This window comes from Erinaceus europaeus, chromosome 9 (genome assembly GCF_950295315.1).
Source record: "Erinaceus europaeus chromosome 9, mEriEur2.1, whole genome shotgun sequence".
Classification (NCBI taxonomy): Eukaryota; Metazoa; Chordata; class Mammalia; order Eulipotyphla; family Erinaceidae; genus Erinaceus; species Erinaceus europaeus.
Genome location: NC_080170.1, coordinates 125,925,473 through 125,948,896, shown reverse-complemented (window position 1 = coordinate 125,948,896; position 23,424 = coordinate 125,925,473). Strand labels below are relative to the sequence as shown.

Genomic DNA, 23,424 nt, shown 5'->3' with positions numbered 1-23,424 from the left:
GGTCACGGCCAGAACCTGGGGCTCAGCGCGGGGCGTGGTGGACCTGCCTTGAATTAGGGGGTGCAGGGAACACGGGCTGCACTGTGGGAGCAGGGCTGTGACCCTAGACACCGGGAGCACAGGGGCCTGCACAGTTCCCCACCCTCACCCCAATACAGGCTGACCCCACTACACCCCAGGCTGTCCCCTGCCCTCCAGGCTGTCCCCCTGCCCCCCAGGCTGTCCCCCTGCCCCCCAGGCTGTCCCCCTGCCCTCCAGGCTGTCCCCACTACACCCCAGGCTGTCCCCCTGCCCTCCAGGCTGTCCCCCTGGCCCCCAGGCTGTCCCCTGCCCCCCAGGCTGTCCCCCTGCCCCCCAGGCTGTCCCCCGGCCCCCCAGGCTGTCCCCCGGCCCCCCAGGCTGTCCCCCGGCCCTCCCAGGCTGTCCCCCTGCCCCCCAGGCTGTCCCCCTGCCCCCCCCCAGGCTGCCCCTCCAGCCCCCCCAGGCCTCCAGGCCCACGTGTCAGGCTCGCCTTGAACCCAGGGCAGGGCCGCGGGTCTGGGGCTGGCGGGGACTGAGCCCTGCGTGGAGCCCCCGGCCTGAATGTTGCCTCGACCCCCCCCTTTCTGGGCCAGGAGTCCGGTTGCTTCAGCGAGCCCTTCCTGCCCCTCCTGCCCCCTCCTGCCCCCTCCTGCCCCCTCCTGCCCCGCCTTGGCCCCGCCCCTCCCTCCTGGCCCCGCCCCTCCCCGCCCACGTGACTCCAGGGCGTGGCCCGTCTCCCGCCCGCTCGGCCGACGTCGCCATGTGACCGTCACGTGACGGGCTGCTACTTAGGGCGCCGGGTCCCTGCACCGCAGATAGACCGCGCTGCGCCCCACCACCGCCGCCAGGATGATGTGCGGGGGGACGTCCGACACCCGGCCCGCCACCGAGGAGACCCAGGCCCTGGCCGACCAGGTGCGCTGGGGCGGCACGGGGGACAGAGGGACAGGACGGGGGACAGAGGGACGGGACGGGGGACAGAGGGACGGGACGGGGGACAGAGGGACGGGACGGGGGACAGAGGGACGGGACAGGGGACAGAGGGACAGGGGAATGGGGGACGGGGGGGCTGGGAATAGGAGGTCGAGGGACGGGGGACAGAGGGACAGGGGAATGGGGGATGGGGGGCTGGGAATAGGAGGTCGAGGGACGGGGACGGGAGACGGAGGGACAGGGGGACAGGGGACGGGCAGAGGGGGGACAGAGGGACAGTCAGGTCGGAACCGACAGCAGGGGCCCCTCTGAGCTGCCGCCTGTGGCCCAGCGACCGCAGGTGACTCAGCCTGGCCCAGCGTGAGACCCGGTCACGGGTGTCCTGTGGTCACGGTGCGCTGATGTCACGGTGCCCTGATGTCACGGTGCCCTGATGTCACGGGTGTCCTGTGGTCACGGTGCCCTGATGTCACGGGTGTCCTGTGGTCACGGTGCCCTGATGTCATGGGTGTCCTGTGGTCACGGTGCCCTGATGTCCCGGTGCCCTGATGTCATGGGTGTCCTGTGGTCACGGTGCCCTGATGTCCCGGTGCCCTGATGTCACGGGTGTCCCGTGGTCACGGTGCCCTGATGTCACGGTGTCCTGATGTCACGGTGCCCTGATGTCACGGGTGTCCCGTGGTCACGGTGCCCTGATGTCACGGGTGTCCTGTGGTCACGGGTGTCCTGATGTCACGGTGCCCTGATGTCACGGGTGTCCCGTGGTCACGGGTGTCCTGATGTCACGGTGCCCTGATGTCACGGGTGTCCCGTGGTCACGGTGCCCTGATGTCACGGGTGTCCTGTGGTCACGGGTGTCCTGATGTCACGGTGCCCTGATGTCACGGGTGTCCTGTGGTCACGGGTGTCCTGATGTCACGGTGCCCTGATGTCACGGGTGTCCCGTGGTCACGGGTGTCCTGATGTCACGGTGCCCTGATGTCACGGGTGTCCCGTGGTCACGGTGCCCTGATGTCACGGGTGTCCTGTGGTCACGGGTGTCCTGATGTCACGGTGCCCTGATGTCACGGGTGTCCTGTGGTCATGGTGCCCTGATGTCCCGGTGCCCTGTCATCACGGTGCCCTGTGGTCCCCCTGGCGGGAGTGTGGGCGCCTCCCCAGCCCCAGGACCGGCCTCTGAGGACCCTCCGGCCTTTCGCCACCCCCCTGGCCCCACCCGGGCGTCCTGCCCCCGCTCCCAGCCGCCAGCCGGGCGGTGCGTGTGTGGTGCCCCTCACCCCGGGACCCGCCCAGGCAGGGCTGAGGGCGAGGAGCGCCCGCCATCGTGGGTGGGGCAGGTTTGCAGGGACACGGGGCTCACGGCTCCGGATTCAGCTCGGCTCCGCGGGCAGGCGGGTGGGCGGCGGCCTTGGGATTTGATTTGCTCCAATTTATTTCAATTCACCCCCCGGGGCGTCGCCGGCGGGCGCCACACCACGAGTCCGGCGCTCCTGGGGCCACGGGGTCCTTTTCCCTTTTTATTTGAATAGGACAGAGAGGAAGGAGTTGGGGGGGAGGTGGAGACAGACAGACGGACACATGCAGACCTGCCTCACGGTTGGCGCAGCTGCCCCCCCCCCCCCCGTAGGTGGGGAGGGGGCTCAAACCCGGGTCCTCGCGTTTGCGAACGTGTCTGGTCAGCTCCTGCTGCCTTGGAATTCGGGCAGGTGGGCAGGTGGGCAGGTGGGAAGGGGGCGCTGCCTGGCTCATGAGTGGGTCAGTGAGCTGAGAGGAGGCCCTCCCCGCCCTTGCCTCCCCTCCCCTCCCCTCCCCTCCCCCCCCCCCCCCCCCCCGCCCCCAGGTCCTAAGAGGCTGCAAGTGAACTGAAGTCTGTTTCTTGGGGGGGGGGGGACTCTGGGTCGGTCGAGGGAAACTGGCCGGTTCCTGCACAGCCACGAGATGACAAGAGTTACGGCGACGTCAGAATGAGAAACAGACACCTGGGGGCGGTTAGTTGCGCACAGGGTTACTGCTCTCTGCCGTGTGCAAGGGCTTGGGTTCGAGCCCCCGCTCCCCTCCTGCGGGAGGAAGCTTCGCAGGCGGTGAAGCAGGGCTTCAAGTGTCTCTCTGTCTCTCTCCTTTATCTCCCGCTGCCTTGCAATTTTTGTTCTATCAAAAAAAAAGTTTTTTTTTTTCAATTTTACATTTTCGAGAGAGCGCACACACTGATACATAGATGGTGTCTTCCCCATGCCTGTCTGTCTGTCTGTCTCTAAGTCACCTGGACCAGTGAAGCCACCCCCCAAAAAAAGTTACATGGGGGGCCAGTCAGTGGCACACTTGGTCAGGTGCCTGTATTACCATGCACAAGGACCTGGGTTCAAGCCCCTGGTCCCCACCTGCGAGGGGAAAGCTTCACAGGTGGTGAAGCAGGGCTACAGGTGTCTGTCTTTCCCTGTCTCCCCATCCCTTTCAATTTCTCAGTTCTATCAGATAAAATAAAGTTTAACAAAAGTTACATGAACAACAGTAACAGCAACAACAGTAACAACAGCGGTAACAAAATGGAGCGAATGCCCCTAGGGTCCTAGCGGTGGACTGGCGGTGCAGGCGCCAAGCCCAGCGACAACCCTGGAGGCAAAAAAAAGTTAGAATGTAGTCTTTTCTTTACTTGTTTTCCTTTTGTTGCTGTTATTGTCGTTATTGGATAGGACAGAGAAATGGAGAGAGAGGAGGGGAAGGCAGAGAGGGGGAGAGAAAGACAGACACCTGCAGACCTGCTTCACCGCCCGGGAAGCGACTCCCCTGCAGGTGGGGAGCCGGGGCTCGAACCGGCATCCTCACGCCGGTCCCTGCGCTTTGTGCCACCTGCGCTTAACCCGCTGCACTACTGCCTGACTCCCCTCTTCTTTTTTTTAACCAGCGCACTGTTCAGCTCTGGCTTATGGTGGTGTGGGGGATTGAACCTGGGACTTTGGAGCCTCAGGCATGCTATCTGCCCTCCGCCCTAAATTTTTCTTTTTTATATTTATTGATAGAGATAGGAATTGAGAAGGGAGAGACACCTGCAGCCCTGCTCCACCACTCGGGAAGCTTCCCCTCTGCAGGTGGGGGCAGGGGTTTGAACCCAGGTCCTTGGCCTTGAGGTGTGCTCGACCAGGTGCCCCGCCCAGCCCCACACAGTTTGCCAAGTGACCCATCTGAGTGAAGAGCAGCCGGGGTCAGAGCTGAACACGCGAGGCCCTCGGGAGCCAGAGGAGGCGGCCCGGCCGCCATGGGCTGAGGGGACGGGGCACTTGTCCGCACCTGCTGACCGTGACACGTGTCTGTTGCAACCACGGCCATGTGGCGTCAAAAACACGCAGGGTTGGAGGACAGAGTCCCACCTCCCGCGTCTCCATGCCCCCAGGTGAAAGCCCAGCTGGAGGAGAAAGAGAACAAGAAGTTCGGCATGTTTAAGGCCACTGAGTTCAAGACCCAGCTGGTGGCCGGGACCAACTACTTCATCAAGGTGACGGGCGCCGGGTGGGCACTGACGGGCGGGGACTGTGGCAGCCGGCTGGGGCCTCCGGGTCCCTCCTGCACGGTGTCTGGGAGACGTGGACAGGTCTGCTGGCATCCGGGCGCGAGCTCAGAGGAGGGTGTGGGTGCCCGTCCCCTGCCCCGTGCCGACGGCCGCCCTTCCCCAGGTGCAAGTGGGCGGCGAGGAGTTCTTGCACCTGCGTGTGTTCCAGAGCCTCCCGCACGAGAACAAGCCCCCGGCCCTGCACAGCTACCAGATGGGCAAGGCCAGACACGAGGAGCTGACATACTTCTAGACCCGCGGCCCTCGCCCCTCTGCACCTCCCCCAGCAACCGCTGTCCTCCCAAAGGTGGTTCTGTTCCTTCCAAAATACAGATTTCTTACGTCTTTGCACACTCGTCTTCTTTCTTGGGATGTTGAAGACGCCCGCCTCATACGAGAGGCTTTTATTGCTGTCATAATGCCGGCCCTTGCGCTTTGTGCCAAGTGCGCTTAACCTGCTGAGCTACTGCCTGGCTCCCAGACATTTAAAAATTATTTTCCCTTTTATTGCCTTTGTTTTTTTATCGTTGTTGTAGTTATTGATGTTGTTGAATAGGACAGAGAGAAATGGAGAGAGGAGGGGAAGACAGAGAGGGGAGAGAAAGACAGACACCTGCAGACCTGCTTCACCGCCTGGGAAGCGACTCCCCTGCAGGTGGGGAGCCGGGGGCTCGAACCAGGATCCTCACGCCAGTCCTCGCGCTTCGTGCCACGTCCACTTGCCCGCTGCGTTCCTCCCCACCTCCCCCTAACAGACATCCTTAAAACAAGCCGCCAGGCCGCCTGCTCTCTGGCACCACAGGAAGAGGATGCCAGTGACTGGGGTCAGGGCGCCCTGGCACCCTTCCTGCCGCCCCTCTCCCTCACCTTGGGCATGGGCCTGACAGTGGAGGTGGATGGCGGGGACTTGGCACCCAGGGACCCTTGTCACGTCATGCAGCTGCTGGGTACTGTCCTCCTCACCCATGACGGCTGGCAATGGGCTGGGAGAGTGTGCCCCAAACAGCACACACTGCCGAACACAAGAACCCAGGCTCAGGGCCCCAGCACCACCTGGGAGCGCCATGCACCAGGCGAAGCTCTGTGAGCGTCACTCTCCTCCCTCTGCAATGAAACAGGACAAGGCACACGGCATCTTCTGCCATCACAGACGTATATTGCAAAAGGCGGCACAGGGATGTGACTGTAGCAGACTAGGCGAGTGCCGAGGATGGGTCCTACCCGGGCAGGAGGGCACGAGATACTGGACTGAGGGAGTGAGGACAGCAGACCTGGGAGCGGGCACCCACCTCGGGGCCTGCACGCCTGTCGCCTCAGAATGAAGGGTTGACCCTCCCTGTCACTGCACAGCGGGAAGGGAAAGCCAGACTCCCGGCCTGGACCCAGCCTGTGCCGGAACGTTGTGGAGAAGTCAGCCCAGCTCCCGGCTGCCACTACCGCGTGCCCACGGAGGGGCCAAAGCCAGGGCAGGGCCGCCACACCATTGAGGGGCTCTTTCCTTGGACCAAGTGGTCACTGACAGCAGCAGCCCCCCAAGGGCTCCCAGAAACCAGGAGCTGGGTGTCTGTGGGCTCACTCACACTCAGACCCACCCCCGAGCACCCACGTTCCCGCAGGGGAGGACACTGAGCTGCTCTCCGGCCCCGGGCTGAGAGAGCCAGCTTCCCCAAGGGTGCTGGACACACCTGGCAGTGAATGACCAGACTTTCTGGGGACCCCCAGAAAGTGAGCTGAATGCTGAGGGGCCGCCACCCCCGTGGCCTCCCTCCTGTGCCAGCCTGGAGTCGGTGGGGCCCAGGCTTGAGCCAGGCTGTGGCCAGGGCAGGAGCTGCAAGGGCAGTACAGCCAGGCCCAGCACCCCTGGGGACCCCATCTCTTGGTTGGGGGGATTCTCATCTTCCTGGGTACTGTACACGGCTATGGCTCCAGGAGCCTGCCCTAGGGCTGGGGGGACCAGGCTCCCCGGGACCTCGCCCTCATCCGCGGCCTCCCCACGTCTCTCCAGGGTGTGGGGTCCCAGACGCTGGCTCTGCACTACAGGTGGGGGCTGCCGTCAAGGGACCGTGAAGTTGAAGGGACAGGGATGGGGCTCGTCCCAGAGGAGCTGTCTGCCCTTCCAAGGCCAGCCAGTCGGTGGGTCCCCAGTGGCTTCAGGCAGACGTCCCCACCCTGCACCACCTGTCTACCAGCTCTGAGGGGCAGGGGACTGTTTATGCCACCGCAAGGCAGGCGAGTTCCCAGAGGAACCCCTGTGGGAATCTCCCATGATGTCCCCTGCCACATTTCCACCCTGAGCTCAGAAGACCCAAGAAGCGCTGTGAGTCGGGGGGCTTCCTGACCTGTGCCCCAAAGAGGACAGCCACATCAGGGAACATCCTGTCCCATCCAAGGTGCAAAACAGTGACGTCAGAACCCCCCCAGATGCCTGGGGACCTGCTGCCCTGTCCCCCAAGCCTTGGCAGCAAAGGCAGGGTCCTGACGGGAGGCGTGGGAGGCGTGGGGACACGGGGACGGGGTCAGGATGGCGGTCTGGGGCGTTTGGCACAAACTCCAGTGGGCGTCACAGTCAGGTCCCTGGGGTGGGGGGACCCCCAGAGGCTCCCACCCTCATACCCCCAGCCCCTGCCCAGGGTCGGAGCCCAGCGTGAGGTCTGCGGACAGCTCGGCTCGTGATGAAGACGACGGGAGGAGGGTCACGCTGCGTCCCGGCTCTAAGGCGACACGTCACAGGTCAGACGCAGGCTCACAGGAGGGTGGCGCGGACCACGAGCTCCGGGCTCTCGATGTCACGTTTGCTCTGCACCATGCGCAGCTCCAGCTGGGCGGCACTGGGCCTGCAGCCCTCGCCAGCCTGGGCTGGGGACAGATGTGGAGGGGTGAGGGCCCTCCCTGCCTCCCCCAAACCCCCAGGGCTCTGCACCAGGACTGGCAGTGAGGACCCTCCCCGTCCCCCCAAACCCCCAGGGCTCTGCACCAGGACTGGCAGTGAGACCCTCCCCCACCTGGCCCCGCGCCTACCCTGAGCGCACCGGATGGTCCGCTGCAGCACGTGGTGCATGGCCGACAGCGTCTTCTCACAGGCCACCTGCCAGGAGGGACAAGGCCTGGTGTCACCAACCACAGCCTCCACCCCTGTCTCCCCCCTGCTGAGGACACACCTCAGGGAGCAGAGCCATCTTTTTGTTCTGGACGCTTCTACCCTCACCAGCTGGCTGTTCCTTGTTCACTCCTGCCCCCCCCCCTGCTGCGGCGTCCCTCCAGCTCCCGGCATGCGGGGTTCGAGCCCTCGCCTGCCTCCAGCCCCCAGACCTTGAGGTTGTTGGGGTGTTTGTGCGTCCACGCCAGCAGCATGGCGGCAAAGAGGTCTCCGGTGCCCACGAAGACAGCGTCCACTCTACGCACGTCCAGGCGGATCCGCTGTGTGGTCACAGAGCCGTCGGGGGCCCCTGGGGACGGCACGGGCTGGGACGCGGGACATGGTGCCTGGTTGCCTCCCTGCCCCCGGGGAGCCCTGCGGGGAGGTGGGGCGGGAGGAGAGCAGGGAGGGGGCCGGGCGCTAGACACCACAGGCTCCGGGACAGAGCATGAAGAAGCGTGAGCTCTGCACGTGTGGCTGTGTATGCGGGTCCCGTGGGCACTGTGCTCACACAGATACACACGGCTCCCCACACACAGGCTCTGCACATCACCAGGGCTGGCTGCACACACGCGTGACCTCCCTGGCCAGTGCTCGGCAGAGACGCAGAGACGCAGAGGCAGGGAGAGACAGCTCAGAGTGGGAGCTCCCCGTGCGGGGCTGTCACCGTGAAGCAGGCCCCACCCCCACAGCCGCAGCCGCAGCCCTGGGTGACCTGGGGGGACTCACGCGTCCGCTGGCTGCCCAGAGCGATCAAATAGTCGCTGCCCCTGGGGGACGGCAGGTCGGAGCTGGTGATGACCACGGTGTCGGGGCCCATGGCGTGCAGTTCGTCCATCACCTGTGGGGGCGCCGCCACCCCGGCCACACGAGGAACCGCTGCGGTGAGGCTGACTCCCTGCAGTCCCAGGCCGCCACCCCGGCCCCACCCCGAATGGCCTGGGCCGTCAGGCCCCATCAGAACCCGGGCCTGGGCTGCTTCCCGCAGTGTCACCTGCCCTCACTGCCTTGCTGGGACCCTGACAAACTGCCCAGGGCAGGGCCCCCGGACTCTGGGCAGAGCACACGTGCTACAATCTGCAAAGACCCGGGTTTGAGCCAACAGTCCCCACCTGCAGTGGGGAAGCGGTAAAACAGAGCTGCAGGTGTCTCTCTGTTCCTCTGTCTCTCTGTCTCTTATCTCCCCTCAATGTCTCTAACAAATCAATCAATTAAATATTTAAAAAATAGAACCAGGGACATCAGGGGAGACAGCACAGTGATCACGTAAAGAGACTTTCCTGGGGCCTGGGCAGCGGTGCACCTGGTCAAGTGCTAAATACAAGGACCTGTGTTCGAGCCCCCACTTCCCACCTGCGGGGGGGGGGGGGGTCGCTTCACAAGCAGTAAAGCAGGTCTGCAGGTGTCTGTCTTTCTCCCTCTCTATCTCCCCCTCCTCTCTCCATTTCTCTCTGTCCTATCCAATGAAAATCAAAATAAAAAATGGCCACCAGGAGCAGTGGATTCTTAGCGCCGACACTGAGCCTTGGTGATGACCCTGGAGGGGAAAAAGACCCCCCCTGCCTGAAGCTCCAAAGTCCTAGGTTCAATCCCTGAACCACCAGCAGCCAGAGCAGAGCAGAGCAGAGCAGGGCTCTGGGGAAAACAGAGGAACAAAGAAATAAATAAAAGGTGGTGCGAGGAGAAATGCACTGGGCAAGAGTGGTCGATGCTGGCAGAGCCAGCAGGACGGGTACAGGAGGGACGAGAGCAGGGCAGGGACAGCAGGACGGGGACAGGAGGGCGGGGACAGCAGGACTGGGACAGGAGGATGGGGGACAGCAGGACGGGGGACAGCAGGACGGGGACAGGAGGGACGGGGACAGCAGGACAGGGACAGGAGGGATGGGGACAGCAGGATGGGGACAGGAGGGACGTGAGGAGGGACATGGACAGCAGGACGGGGATAGGAGGGACGGGGACAGCAGGACAGGGGCAGGAGGGACGTGAGGAGGGACGTGGACAGCAGGACGGGGACAGGAGGGACGCAAGGAGGGATGGGGACAGCAGGACAGGGAGAGCAGATGAGCAGAAATAGGGACTTGCTGCCCCACACCCAGGGCCCCGCGGCATCAGCTGTGAAGAGGGAGCCTCATGGCTGCCTGGACCCTCAGATGGGAGACTCGGGCCTGGCCCCACGCGCGCGTCCCCAAGGCCGTGAGGGTCCCCGCACTGCGCAGGCTGCTCACCTCCAAGGCCTCCTCCTGGGTCTGGATCCTCCTGCCGGTCAGTAACCTGGGAGACGATGGGTGGGCAGTGAGACCCCGCATGGAACATTCTAGAAACCGGATGCCTGAGTTGCCTCCCCCACCCCCCACTGGGAGCTACCCCTGGGCCTGCTGGGCCTCTCGAACCCTGGTCACAGGCCCTGCTTCTGAGGGCCAGTCGGGGGCAGGGGTTAGTGTGTTGTTGTTGTTAAAGAGGTTTCATCTCTCTTTTTTTTTGTAAAGATTTTATTTATTTATGAGAAAGATAGGAGGAGAGAGAAAGAACCAGACATCACTCTGGCACATGTGCTGCTGGGGATCGAACTCAGGACCTCATGCTTGAGAGTCCAAAGCTTAACCACTGAGCCACCTCCTGGAAAACAGGTTTCATCTTTTTAATTAAAAAAAAAAATTATTTATTTTCTTTTGTCGCCCTTGTTGTTTTATTGTTGTAGTTATTGTTGTTGTTACTGATGTCCTTGTTGTTGGATAGGACAGAGAGAAATGGAGAGAGGAGGGGAAGACAGAGAGGGGGAGAGAAAGACAGACACCTGCAGACCTGCTTCACTGCCTGTGAAGTGACTCCCCTGCAGGCGGGGAGCCAGGGGCTCTAACCCAGATCCATATGATGGTCCTTGCGCTTTGCGCCACGTGCGCTTAGCCAGCTGCACTACCGCCCGACCCCCCTTTCTTTTTAATTTTTTAAATATTTAATTTATTGGATAGAGAAAGAAACGGAGAGAGAAGGGGGAGATAGGAGGAGACAGACACCCGCAGCCCTGCTTCACCACTCATGAAGCTTCCCCTGCAGGTGGGGACCGGGGGCTTGAACCCGGGTCCTTGTGCACTGTGATGTGAGCGCTCAAATGGTTTCGCCACTGCCCGGCATGACCTCAAGTTTGTGACTTTCTTATGTGACTGTGGGGCTTTGGGCATCTGCCACCTAGGAGCTTCCTCCAGAACAATTTGCTCGTTGTGTTTTAGAAGAGGGCTGGTTGGTGGCACACCTGGTTGAGCGCACACATTAAGGCGCACAAGGACCTGCGTTCAAGCCCCAGCCCCCACATGCAGGGGGAAATTTCACGAGTGGTGAGGCAGGGCTGCAGGGGTGTCTCTGTTTCTCTACCTCCCCTCTCCTCTTACCTGCTCTCTGTCTCTATCCAATAACAAATAAGTAACTTCTATAAAAATAAAGTTAAACGGGTTAAGCGCAGGTGGCGCAAAGCGCAAGGACCGGCGTAAGGATCCCGGTTCGAGCCCCCGGCTCCCCACCTGCAGGGGAGTCGCTTCACAGGCGGTGAAGCAGGTCTGCAGGTGTCTGTCTTTCTCTCCCCCTCTCTGTCTTCCCCTCCTCTCTCCATTTCTCTGTCCTATCCAGCAACAACGACATCAATAATAACTACAACAATAAAACAACAAGGGCAACAAAAGGGAATAAATAAATAAAAATATAAAAAAAAGATTTTATTTATTCATGAGAAAGATATAAGGAGAGAGAAAGGGAGTCGGGCAGTAGTGCAGTGGGTTAAGCGCAGGTGGCACAAAGCACAGGGACTGATGTAAGGACTCCAGTTCGAGCCCCCGGCTCCCCACCTGCAGGGGAGTCACTTCACAGGTGGTGAAGCAGGTCTGCAGGTGTCTGTCTTTCTCTCCCCCTCTGTCTTCCCCTCCTCTCTCCATTTCTCTCTGTCCTTTCCAACAAGGATGACAACAATAACAACAACAACAACAACAATAATAAAACAACAAGGACAACAAAAGGGAATAAATAAATTTATTTATTTAAAAAAAAAAAAGGAGAGAGAAAGAACCAGCCATCACTCTGCACATGTGCTGCTGGGGATCGAACTCAGGACCTCGTGCTTGAGAGTCCAAAGTCTTATCACTGCGGCACCTCCCGGTCCACAAAAAAATTTCTTAAAAAGACAAAGAAGGAGGGGGCTGGGCGGTAGCTCAGCGGGTTAAGTGCACATGGCACCAAGCACAAGGACCGGCCTAAGGATCCCGGTTTGAGCCTCCGGCTCCCCACCTGCAGGGGAGTCGCTTCACAGGCGGTGAAGCAGGTCTGCAGGTGTCTTTTTCTCTCCCCTCTCTGTCTTCCCCTCCTCTCTCCGTATCTCTCTGTCCTGTCCAACAACGATGACATCAATAACACTAACAAGGGCAGCAAAATGGGAAAACGGCCTCCAGGAGCAGTGGATTTATAGTGCAGACACCACGCCCCAGTGACAACCCTGGAGGCAAAAGGGGGAAAAAAAAGAAGAAGGGAAGGGAAGGTGCCTCGGACACAAAAGTCCCTCCAGCAGAGGGGTGGGCTTGAACCCAGGTCGTATGCACACTCAGCAGGGCCCTGGCCCTCAGCTCTCTGCTCCCGCGAGGCCCCTGGACTCCGCCAGCCCCAGCTGGGACGGAGGCGGCAGCTTCACTCACTTACTCGGCTTCAAACTGGTTGGGGGTGATGATGTCGGCCACCGGGACCACCTTCTCCTTGTAGACAGGAAGCAGGTCCTCCGGCACGTACTGTGGGCGGGGACAAGGGCGCGGACCGCCACGCCAGACAGACGGCAGGACGTGAGACCGAACCTTCCAGAGAAGCCTCCACGTCCGGGAGACACACACTGGATGGAGGGTGTGGGGCCCACGGGGGGTGGGGGGGGCAGGGCGGCCAGGTGCCCCGCCGCCACCCACAGGGAGGGTCAGCCTGTGCCCTGGTTCCTGGACTCAGAGCAGCTTCCATGCTCTTCACCGCACCTGTTCTTCTCCTTATTCTCTTTGTTTATTGCCAGAAATTGAGATGGGGAAGACAGAGACAGAGAGAGACAGAGAGAGAGAGAGGAGAGAGAGACACCTGCAGCCCTGCTTCACCACTCACAAAGCTTTCCCTGCAGGTGGGACCCGGGGCTCAACCGGGGTCCTCGCGCGTTGTAATGTGTGCGCTTAACCAGATTTGCCGCCGTCTGGCCCCTCCACCTTCTTCTTCAAAGGTTTTACCACGAAGCTTGTTTACTCCACCAGGGCCCTGCTGAGCTCCGGCTGACGGTGGTGCTGGGGAGCGAACCTGGGGTCTCAGAGTCTCGGGCAGGAGAGTCTGTGTATTATCTCCTTTGTGTTTTTTAAAGTGTTTTATTTTTATTACTTATTTTAATGAGAGAGATACAGAAAGACAGACAGAGAGACAAGACAAGACAGCAGAGCCCTGCTGAGCTCTGGCTGATGATGGAGCTGGGGATTGAACCTGCGGCCTCAGAGCCGGAGGCAGGAGAGTCTTTCGCAGACCCCTGTGCTGTCTCCCTGGCGGCTCAAAGATTTGACTTCTCATGAGATAGTGTTTCGTGAGAGACAGAAGGCAGAGCAGCACTCTGGTGCAAGGCTGGGCGGGACGGGAGCCTCTGGGCACACGGGCTCCGGTCACCCAGTCACCCACTGCCACGTCCGGACCAGTGGAGGGCAAGACAATGCCAACTGACCCCCAGGGAGCCCCACCTTCGCGCACGGAGACGCAGAGACACCTGCCGGTTCCCGCTTGTAGCTCGCAGGATGGGGCCATGCAGCCAGGGCGCCCGCCGGGGCCCCTCCCGCCTCCCTTCCGGCTCAGGCCAGGACTCTGCCCTGCCAGGGGGCCTCCCGCGGGCAGCCTGCACCCCGTCCCTGCGGACACTCACCATGGAGCCCTCGCCATTCCACTTGTCCCCCATCACCGGGTCACACACTGTGGGGACAGGGCACCATCAGTGGGGTGGCTGGAGGTGGTCCCCAAGTCAGCCGGCCACCTCCTCCCAGAGCCCATGTCCCCTCTCCCCTGGTCAAGGGGCCCCTCACCCACCGTATACCAGCCGGGGGTTCTGCTGTCTCAGCTCCCGCACTATGTCCACCACCATGGCCAGGAAGGACGTGTCCCTGGTGTAGCCTGCGGGGACACGCTGGCTCGGAAAAGGAACTCAAATGAGCTGGGGACAGAGGGGTGATGGGGGACCTCACACACTGTGATAGAGGGGTGACGGGGGACAGGCGGACCTCACACACCGGGACAGAGGGGTGATGGGGGACGGGGACACCTCACACACCAGGACAGAGGGGTGACGGGGGACCTCACACACCGGGACAGAGGGGGGACAGGTAGACCTCACACACCGGGACAGAGGGGTGACGGGGGACAGGCAGACCTCACACACCGGGACAGAGGGGTGACGGGGGGACCTCACACACCAGGACAGAGGGGTGACGGGCGGACCTCACAGATATTGTGTGAGGCGGGGGGGACGGGGCTCTGTCCTCCCCTCGCCTGTGAGGAGTGCGCTCATGCCTGACCAGCGTCCACGACAAGGCCGCTTCGGCCCCCCCACCCCGCGGGCCTGTCGCGCCTGCCTACCCGTGAGCACGTAGTCATACTTGGTGACCTGGTTCAGCCTCAGGCCCTCGTAGAGCTCCTGCAGCTCACTGGAGCTGAGCACCTGCCCCTTCCAATGCGGGTAGCCTGTGGGGACACGGGACACGTCAGCCACGCCAGGCATAGGCCCCGCACATGCATGCACACGTACCACGTACCCCTGGTGGGCAGGTGCCCCCCACCCCCAGGGACACCCCAAGACGACGGTCTGGACCCCAGCTACCTGTGCCCCTCACCCCCAGGGATACCCACGAGGGCCGGGACCCCTGCTACCTGTGTGGTTGGAAAACTGCACAGAGTTCACGGCATCAATCTCGAACCCCAAAACCTGTGACAAAGAGGGGAGGGGAGAAACAGAGAGGGACCTGGTGAGAGACAGAGAGAAATCTGGGGAGAGACAGAGGGGGATCTGGGGAGAGACAGGGATCTGGGGAGAGACCAAGAGGGATCTGGGGAGAGACAGAGAGGGGACCTGGTGAGAGACAGAGAGGGATCTGGTGAGAGACAGAGAGGGATCTGGGGAGAGACCGAGAGGGATCTGGGGAGAGACAGAGAGGGATCTGGGGAGAGACAGAGAGGGATCTGGTGAGAGACCGAGAGGGATCTGGGGAGAGACAGAGAGGGATCTGGGGAGAGACAGAGAGGGATCTGGTGAGAGACAGAGAGGGATCTGGGGAGAGACCGAGAGGGATCTGGTGAGAGACAGAGAGGGATCTGGTGAGAGACAGAGAGGGATCTGGGGAGAGACAGGGATCTGGTGAGAGACAGAGAGGGATCTGGGGAGAGACCGAGAGGGACCTGGGGAGAGACAGAGAGGGATCTGGGGAGAGACAGAGAGGGATCTGGGGAGAGACAGAGAGGGATCTGGGGAGAGACAGAGAGGGATCTGGGGAGAGACAGAGAGGGATCTGGGGAGAGACAGAGAGGGATCTGGGGAGAGACAGGAGACCTGGGGAGAGACAGAGAGGGATCTGGGGAGAGACAGAGATGGATCTGGGGAGAGACAGAGAGGGATCTGGGGAGAGACAGAGAGGGATCTGGGGAGAGACAGAGAGGGGAGGGGAGGGCCAGGCGGGACGGCCTGAGGGACAGCGGCTGGGGTCTCTGGGAGGGGCCAGCCCTTCACACCTGCCCTCAGGGCTGGGGTTCAGGGCTCAGCTCACCCCCACAGGGTACAAGCTCGACTGCTCTGGGTCAGGGGACTCAACTGCTCTGGGTCAGGGGACTTGACTGCTCTGGGTCAGCCTTCTCAGAAAGAGAGAGGCTCACACACTGGCCCTTCCTCTGCACAGGGGCCGGGCGCAGACCTGTCCAGTGAGCTAGCTTGCTGGCCAGGCTCATCTTATGTTACTTTTAAAATATTTTACTTTCTTGTTTTAATGAGACAGAGAGACGCCAAAACCCTGCTGAGCCCTGGCTGCTGGTGGTGCTGGTGATGGAACCTGGGGTCTCAGAGCCTCAGGCAGGAGAGTCTGTGTGCAGAACCATCCTGTTGTCTCCCAGACCGATTTTACCTAAATGTTTAACTAGTCACTTACAGAGAAGCAGAAGGGGAACATGGCGGGGCCTGAGGGTCTGACACTGTGCCCTCTGCCTCCCTCACCCAGGAAGCTGGAGGGGCACTGTGCCCTCTGCCACCCTGGAGTCCCCGAAGCCCCAGGCCTGGGCAGCTGCGACACCTAGCTGGACACCAGCCTGCGGGCCCAGTCCTGCCTCCGGAGGGCAGACGACCCCCCCACAGCCGCCCCATCTTGGGGACGGAGCACACAGCCCTCAGGGCACCGGCCGGGGATGAGTGGGGCAGATGGGGGACCGGACGGGGGTCCTCGCTCAAAGGCCAAGGGGACTCGGCGCCCGAGCCCCAGCCTGGCCAGCGCGTAGTTCTGCACGTGGCCGCCGACGGAGGCACGTCTCTGTCCTGTCACCAGGGGGCATGTGACTTGCAGCCATGGCACCCACTGCACCCCCACCCCTGCCTCTCCTTCGGCTGGGGGACGGGGTGCCCAGGGGCAGTTGGCCATGCCCGGTCGTGGCGTGTGGGCACCAAGCTGGCCCTGCCCTGAACTGCACTGACAAAAAACACGCGGAGGTAGGGAGGGAAGGAGGGAGGTAGAGAGAGGGAGGGTGGAGAATCCTCTAGTCCAGGGAGGAGGGGCTCATGTCTTCTCGCACCCAGTTAGGCTGGGGTCTGGAGTCCCCCTCCATGATGCCTCAAGGTAGCCCGTGACCTGCCCCTCCCCACGACCCCTGACCCTCAAGACTGATGGCTGACCACAGCGGCTCCTGACACCTGGCCACACCCCACAGAGCCCACCGTGCTGTAGAGCTGTGGCCATGTCCTGAGCCCTCAAAGGCCTGGGCCCTCTGGGGGACCTCCAAGCAGAACACTGCCCTCCCGACAGACCCCCAGAAACCCAGCCTCAGTGGAGGGGGCACGTCTCCCCGCACGGTGAGCCCCAGGCCCCCCTTGAGTCCCTGAACGAGGGTGCTGGCCCCCCACAGAGCACTCCGATGTTGGGAGGATGGGCCCACTATCCCAGAGGGCCGGGCTGTGGTCTCCATGAGGTCCGAGTGGGCTGGCTCCTAGCTCCCCCTTTGGGTCAACACAGGTTCCCCCAACCTCCTGAACTAGTGCCGAGTGGCTTTGGACGGTTTCTCCAGAATGGGGGCTAGCTCCCTGCACGCGCCCTCCCCTCCCCTTAAAACAAAGGCCATGGGGGTCGGGCGGTGGCGCAGCGGGTTAAACGCAGGTGGTGCAAATCACAATGACTGGCATAAGGATCCTGGTTCGAGCCCCCGGCTCCCCACCTGCAGGGGAGTCGCTTCACAGGCGGTGAAGCAGGTCTGCAGGTGTCTGTCTGTCTCTCCTTCTCTCTGTCTTCCCCTCCTCTCTCCATTTCTCTCTGTCCTAGCCAACAACAACAATAATAACTACAACAATAAACAACAAGGGCAACAAAAGGGAGTAAATAAATATTAAAAATAAATAAACACTTAAGAAAAAAAAAAAAAGGCCATGAATTATTGTGTGTGGCCAAACTTGTTTTGTGTTTGAAAACCACAGCGAGTTCCCCTTACTCAACCCCCCTCCCCTGCCCCGGGGTTCCTGTAATTCACCCCCGGGGGAATATGCATTGTGAAGCTTGTGATCAAACCTAGGGATCAAATAGTCAGTAGGTCAAAATGTGACCCTGCATTGTGCTGCTATGTTTGGGTTACTGATGACCTTGACCTTCTGTATGTACTCGCGCTCTCTCTCTCTCTCTCTCTAAGAAACGAGTTGCCCACCAAGACTCTCCGAGTTGACTGTCCGGTGTCTCTGAGCACTTTGCCCTTGGCATGCAGAATCACCCCAGGACTCCCGGGGGGCCGCTCTGAGCCTCGCCTCCGCTGGCCGCACCCCTACAGTCGGACCCAAGGCGCTGCCGGGTGACACACCTCGGGGGAGCTGGCGCCCATCCCCTTGGGTGGGGCTCCGCCCTTCCATGGCGGCCACCTCCATCCAGGCCGGGACTGGACGTTGGACCCTGGGCAAAGGCTCAGCCTCTTGCTGTCCCCATCTGGGGGCCCACGGTCTCCCAGCAGCCACCAACACACATGGGCAGGCCGAGCCTTCCGGGACATTCCAGAGCGGCCTCCACCCGCCCGGACCACGGCTGCTCCACGAGGGGTCCCTGTGTGGCCAGGACCACGAGCCCCCAGTCGTGAACCCTCAGCAGCGGGAACAGGTCAGACGAGGCTCGGAATGAAAAAGCTCACTGTGTTATCATCCCTTCCTTCCTTCCTTCCTTCCTTCCTTCTGTTATACTTGACAGGACAGAAAGACACTGTGAAGGGAGGGGAGATAGAAGGCTGGTGGCCTGGGAGGCGGCTCAGTAGATAAAGCACTGGACTCTCAGGCAGGAGGCCATGAGTTCAGTCCCCAGGAGCACATGGACCAGCCAAGAATGACATCTGGTTCTTTCTCTCCTATTTTTCTCATTAATAAATAAAACCTAGGGGCCAGGCGGTAGCTCAGCAGGTTAAGCACAGGTGGCACAAAGCACAAGGACCAGCATAAGGATCTGGGTTCGAGCCCCCGGCTCCCCGCCTGCAGGGGAGTCGCTTCACAGGCGGTGAAGCAGGTCTGCAGGTGTCTGTCTTTCTCTCCCCCTCTCTGTCTTCCCCTCCTCTCTCCGTTTCTCTCTGTCCTATCCAACAACGATGACATCAATAATAACAATAATAACCACAACAAGGGCAACAAAAGGGGGGAAAGAATGGCCTCCAGGAGCAGTGGATTCGTAGTGCAGGCACCGAGCCCAGCAATAAACTGGAGGCAAAATAAATAAATAAATAAAATCTTTAAAAAGAAGAAGAAAAGAGAGAGAGTACAGGGCCAAGGGCTGGCGCACCTGGCTAAGCACTCACATTACTGTGCACAAAGACCCGGGTTCGAGACCCCGGTCCCCGCCTGCAGGAGGGAAGCTTCACCCGTGGGGAAGCAGGCCTGCGGGTGTCTGTCTCTCTCCCCATCTCCCTTCCTCAACTTCTGTCTTTATCTAACAAATAAATTAAAAAATTAAAAAGAGACAGACCTGCACATATGCTTCCCCACTCGTAAAGCTACCCTACAGGTGGGAGACTGGGCTTGAACCCAGGTCCTTGAGCACGGTAACGTGTGGCCAGACAGCTGTGCCCCCACCCAGCTCTCTCCCGCTTGTTAGTAGACAAAGAGACCACAGCACCCACCGGACCTTTCGCCAAGTTGCTGGGGGCTGGGCTTGAACCCAGGACAAAGCAGCCATGTCACCAACTCCTGCTTTTCTCCGGGACAGAAATGTCACCCCGGAGGCCAGGCAATGGCACACACATTACAGTGCGTGAGGTCATGGGTTCGAGCCCCTGCTCCCCACCTGTGGGGGTGGGAAGCTTCACGAGCGGGGAAGCAGGGCTGCAGGTGTCTGTCTGTCTCTCCCACCTCACCCTACCCTCTCAATTTCTCTGTCTCTATCCGGTAATGAATTTTTTTTTTACTGTTTCTTTTTTTTATTTATTTTATTTTTTTAAATTTTATTTATTTATTCCCTTTTGTTGCCCTTGTTGTTTTTTTTATTGTTGTAGTTATTATTGTTGTTGTCGTCGTTGTTGGATAGGACAGAGAGAAACGGAGAGAGGAGGGAGAGAGACAGAGAGGGGGAGAGAAAGACAGACACCTGCAGACCTGCTTCACCACCTGTGAAGTGACTCCCCTGCAGGTGGGGAGCCGGGGTTCGAACCGGGATCCTTATGCCGGTCCTTGTACTTAGCGCCACCTGCGCTTAACCCGCTGCGCTACAGCCTGACTCCCCTGGTAATGAATTTTAAAATAAAGAAATGTCTCCCCAAAGACCTGGGTCCCCAGCTGGGAGCCACAACCTCAAGAAACCTGGCTGTTCCCTGTTCCTAAAGAGACATGAGCGCAGGGGAGACAGCATCATGGTTCTGCAAACAGACTCTCATGCTTGAGGCTCCAAAGTCACAGGTTCAATCCCCTGCACCACCATAAGCCAGAGCTGAGCAGTGCTATGGTAAAAAAAAAAAAAGACATGACGGGAGAGGCGGGCCAGAGAGGGCCCTGCAGCCGACTGCCACCCGAGGCCCTGGGTTCAAGCCCTGACTCTGAGTTCCTTAAGACTCGCAGGCGTGAGGCTCTCAGTGAGGAACAACCCTGGGGTGGGGCAGCAGCTGCCACCTCCGGCCCTTCCCCGACCGACCGTCCGAGCTGGGTCCTCAGCGGGAACAGGAAGTCCCAGCTCAGTCCCAGCTCAGTCAGGCAGCACGTGCCCGCGGGGGCCAGGTGGCGGAGCCAAAGGGCGGGGGGAGGGGCACAGAAGGTCCTAGAAGCCTCATCTACCTCTAGGTGCCCCCAGCCTGGCAGCCCTCTGCCCCCGGCCCCTGACCGCCCTCTAGACCTGGCTGGCGGCCCGGGGCCACGCAGGCCCATGAGTCCGTGAGCTCCCAGGTCGGGGCTGCAGGGCCCGGGGGTCCCAAGGAAACTCCCAGCTCTGCCGGGTGTGGGGGGGGTGAGCGGCCCCTCCCAGCAGGAAGGGTGACACTGTGGGCGTCCCAGCTCCGGGGCACTGGGTCACATTGACAGGGTGGGGGGCCAGCAGGCACCCTGCTGTCACAGCAGGCCCAGCCCTCCCTCCGACCCTCCCAGTGAGCTCTCCCTGCCCCTGGAGGGGGCCGCGGTCACTGGGGGCAGCTCACAGCTCTGTGCACCCTGACACCCCCCACCCACCGTTTCTGACCCCCGCCGGCCGCAAGGAAGGAGAAGGACACGGGGCTGAGCCGGCCGCATGGCCTTGAACCCTGGACCCTGCCGCCCAATGCAGCCCCTCTGCTCCTGCGGCGAGTCCCCTGGCCCTGTCCCCCCCACAGGGCGCCCATCGGGGCAGCGGGGAATAAGGGAACCATCACACCCCAGCCCACACACAAGTGACACCCAGGCGTGACCCCCGGGCTGCAGCAGGAACAGCGGGTGGGGTGGCCAGCGAGTCCCCACCGAGGACGGACGGGGTCAGCAGGACCACTGGGGACGCCGCCTCCCAGGCCTCCCTGCCCACTGGGCCCCCAGCTTCCCGCCCCCCACACCTGCTACCTCCCCCGGCCCTGGGCAGCCCCTACGGGGCAGGGGTGCATGGCGGGAGGGGTCACCCTTAGCAAGTCCACAGGGTGCCCCCACTCCATGCAGGAACACCGCTCTGCAGCCCCTTGTACCCACCCCGGGACCCCCAGCCGCTGACACCCCCGGCCCCCACCCCGGGACCCCCAGCCGCTGACACCCCCGGCCCCCACCCCGGGCCCCCAGCCGCTGACACCCCCGGCCCCCACCCCGGGCCCCCAGCCGCTGACACCCCCGGCCCCCACCCCGGGACCCCCAGCCGCTGACACCCCCGGCCCCCACCCCGGGCCCCCCAGCCGCTGACACCCCCGGCCCCCACCCCGGGCCCCCAGCCGCTGACACCCCCGGCCCCCACCCCGGGCCCCCAGCCGCTGACACCCCCGGCCCCCACCCCGGGCCCCCAGCCGCTGACACCCCCGGCCCCCACCCCGGGCCCCCAGCCGCTGACACCCCCGGCCCCCACCCTGGGCCCCCAGCCGCTGACACCCCCGGCCCCCACCCTGGGCCCCCAGCCGCTGACACCCCCGGCCCCCACCCCGGGCCCCCAGCCGCTGACACCCCCGGCCCCCACCCCGGGCCCCCAGCCGCTGACACCCCCGGCCCCCACCCTGGGCCCCCAGCCGCTGACACCCCCGGCCCCCATCCCGGGCCCCATCTCTACGCCCCCCGGGCCCCACCCCGGGCCCCCACCTTCTGGTCCCCCGGCCCCCGGCCCTGCCCCCACCCCCGGCGCCCGGCCAAGGTCAGCGGGAGGAGCACCTGCAGCGGGAAGGCGGCCGCCCTGTTGCCCACGTAGCCGCGGACGACGTGGCTCTGGATGGACAGCACCCGGCACTCCGCCTCCATGCCGGCCGCCGGCTCCCACCCGGGTTCGACTCGGCCCGGAGATCGACGCGGCCCGGGATCTGGATGGGCCCGGGGGTTCGGCTCGGCCCGGGGTCCGACTCGACTTGGGGTTCGGCCGGGTCAGGGTTCCATCCGGTCCAGGGTCCGATTCGGAGCAGCAGGGTTCGCGCAGGCGCCGGCGTGGTGGCCGCCTCCGTGTGACTCGAGCCCGCGCGGCCCGGGGCGGAGCTGCAGGGTGACACGCCCCCAAACCCCGCGGCAACGCGGGAAGATCACCGCCCAGTCCGCCACGCAGCCCCGCCCCGCCCCAAAGGCAGCCCCGCCCCTCCTGGCCCCTAATGCAGCCCCGCCCCGCCTACGGCCCCGCCCACCTCAAATGTAGCCCCGCCCCGCCTGGCCCCAGACGTAGCCCCGCCCCTCCATCCGCCCCGCCTACGACCACGCCCCCGTCAGCCCCGCCCCCCGCCCTCACCTGCACCCGCACCCCGCCGCCCCTCTCCCCAGAATCCTTTGCTCTGGCACAGCGTGCAGCGCGGGTTTGACCCGACACCCGCCTGGAGGTGGCAGAGCAGCAAAGGAAGCTGTCTCTGTCTCTGTCTGCCCCGTCTCACTCTGTCTCGTCTCTGTGTCATCTGTCTCTGCCTCTGTCTGTCTCTGTCTCATCTGTCTTGTCTCTGCCTCTGTCTCGTCCTCTCTGTCTCATCTCTGCCTGTCTCGTCCTTTCTGTCTCTGCCTCTGTCCGTCTGTCTCATTTGTCTCATCTCTGTCTGTCTCATCTGTCTCTCATCTCTGCCTCTGTCTCGTCCTGTCTGCCTCTGTCTCTGTCCGTCTCTGTCTCATCTGTCTCTGTCTCGTCTAACTTCTTCTTCTAGCGTTTGCCCTTCTTCCGTAGCCAGTCAACAGCGTCAGGTTGAGCCTGATGTCAAGTTTCGAGACCTCCTTTGAATCTGGAGAGGTGGCAGTCGTTGACTATGTGGGTCATAGTCTGTCTGGAGCCGCAGGGGCTGCGGCTGTCTCTGTCTCGTCTGTCTCAGCTCTGTCTCGTCCTCTCTGTCTCATCTCTGTCTCTGCCTCATCCTCTGTCTCGTCTGTCTCATCTGTCTCTGTCTCATCTCTGTCCGTTTCATCTCTGTCTCTGTCCGTCTGTCTCATCTGTCTGTCTCACCTCTGTCTCTGTCTCATCTCTGTCTCATTTGTCTCATCTCTGTCCGTTTCATCTCTGTCTCTGTCCGTCTCTCTCATCTGTCTGTCTCACCTCTGTCTCTGTCTCATCTCTGTCTCATTTGTCTCATCTCTGTCCGTTTCATCTCTGTCTCTGTCCGTCTCTGTCTCATCTGTCTGTCTCACCTCTGTCTCTGTCTCATCTCTGTCTCATTTGTTTCATCTCTGTCTCTGTCTCATCTGTCTCGTCTCTGTCTCATCTCTGTCTCGTCTCTGTCTCTGTCTGAACGGGAAAGTGGCCCCTCTGAGGAGTCAGCAGTTGGAAGGGACAGAAACACGGAGTTTATACCTCTTCAGTCTGATCTTTCTATAAAGATATATCCTGTTTTTTATTTTAATCAGAGAAAGATGGGGCGGGAGGGGAGAGAGAGCCCAGAGCCCTGCTGGGGATTGAACCTGAGACTTTGGAGCCTCAGGAATCAGTCTGCCTTCCTTTTTGTTATG

At 61.8% G+C, this 23,424-nt stretch overlaps 2 protein-coding genes across 3 annotated transcripts; one reads left to right on the top strand and one right to left on the bottom strand.

Moving 5' to 3' along the window:
* Positions 1-779: 779 nt before the first annotated feature.
* Positions 780-4,849, top strand: CSTB (cystatin B). Its single transcript, XM_060198770.1, has 3 exons — positions 780-936; positions 4,343-4,444; positions 4,623-4,849. The coding sequence occupies exons 1-3, from the start codon at positions 871-873 to the stop codon at positions 4,749-4,751; spliced, it is 297 nt and encodes a 98-aa protein (XP_060054753.1). The 5' UTR covers positions 780-870; the 3' UTR covers positions 4,752-4,849.
* A 785-nt stretch (positions 4,850-5,634) lies between these two features.
* On the bottom strand, positions 5,635-22,026 carry PDXK (pyridoxal kinase). Of its 2 annotated transcripts, none has more exons than XM_060198798.1 (11): positions 21,673-22,026; positions 14,541-14,595; positions 14,250-14,354; positions 13,704-13,787; positions 13,543-13,589; positions 12,315-12,400; positions 9,863-9,908; positions 8,364-8,475; positions 7,808-7,944; positions 7,438-7,583; positions 5,635-7,383 (listed from the first exon to the last, which is right to left on the bottom strand). In XM_060198798.1, exons 1-11 carry the CDS (start codon positions 21,757-21,759, stop codon positions 7,242-7,244), a joined length of 1,047 nt encoding a protein of 348 aa, XP_060054781.1. In that variant the 5' UTR covers positions 21,760-22,026; the 3' UTR covers positions 5,635-7,241. The 2 variants fall into 2 exon arrangements, with proteins under 2 accessions (XP_060054781.1, XP_007538261.2); XM_007538199.3 differs by having other exon boundaries at positions 5,635-7,354; positions 7,517-7,583; positions 21,673-22,015.
* Positions 22,027-23,424: the final 1,398 nt, after the last annotated feature.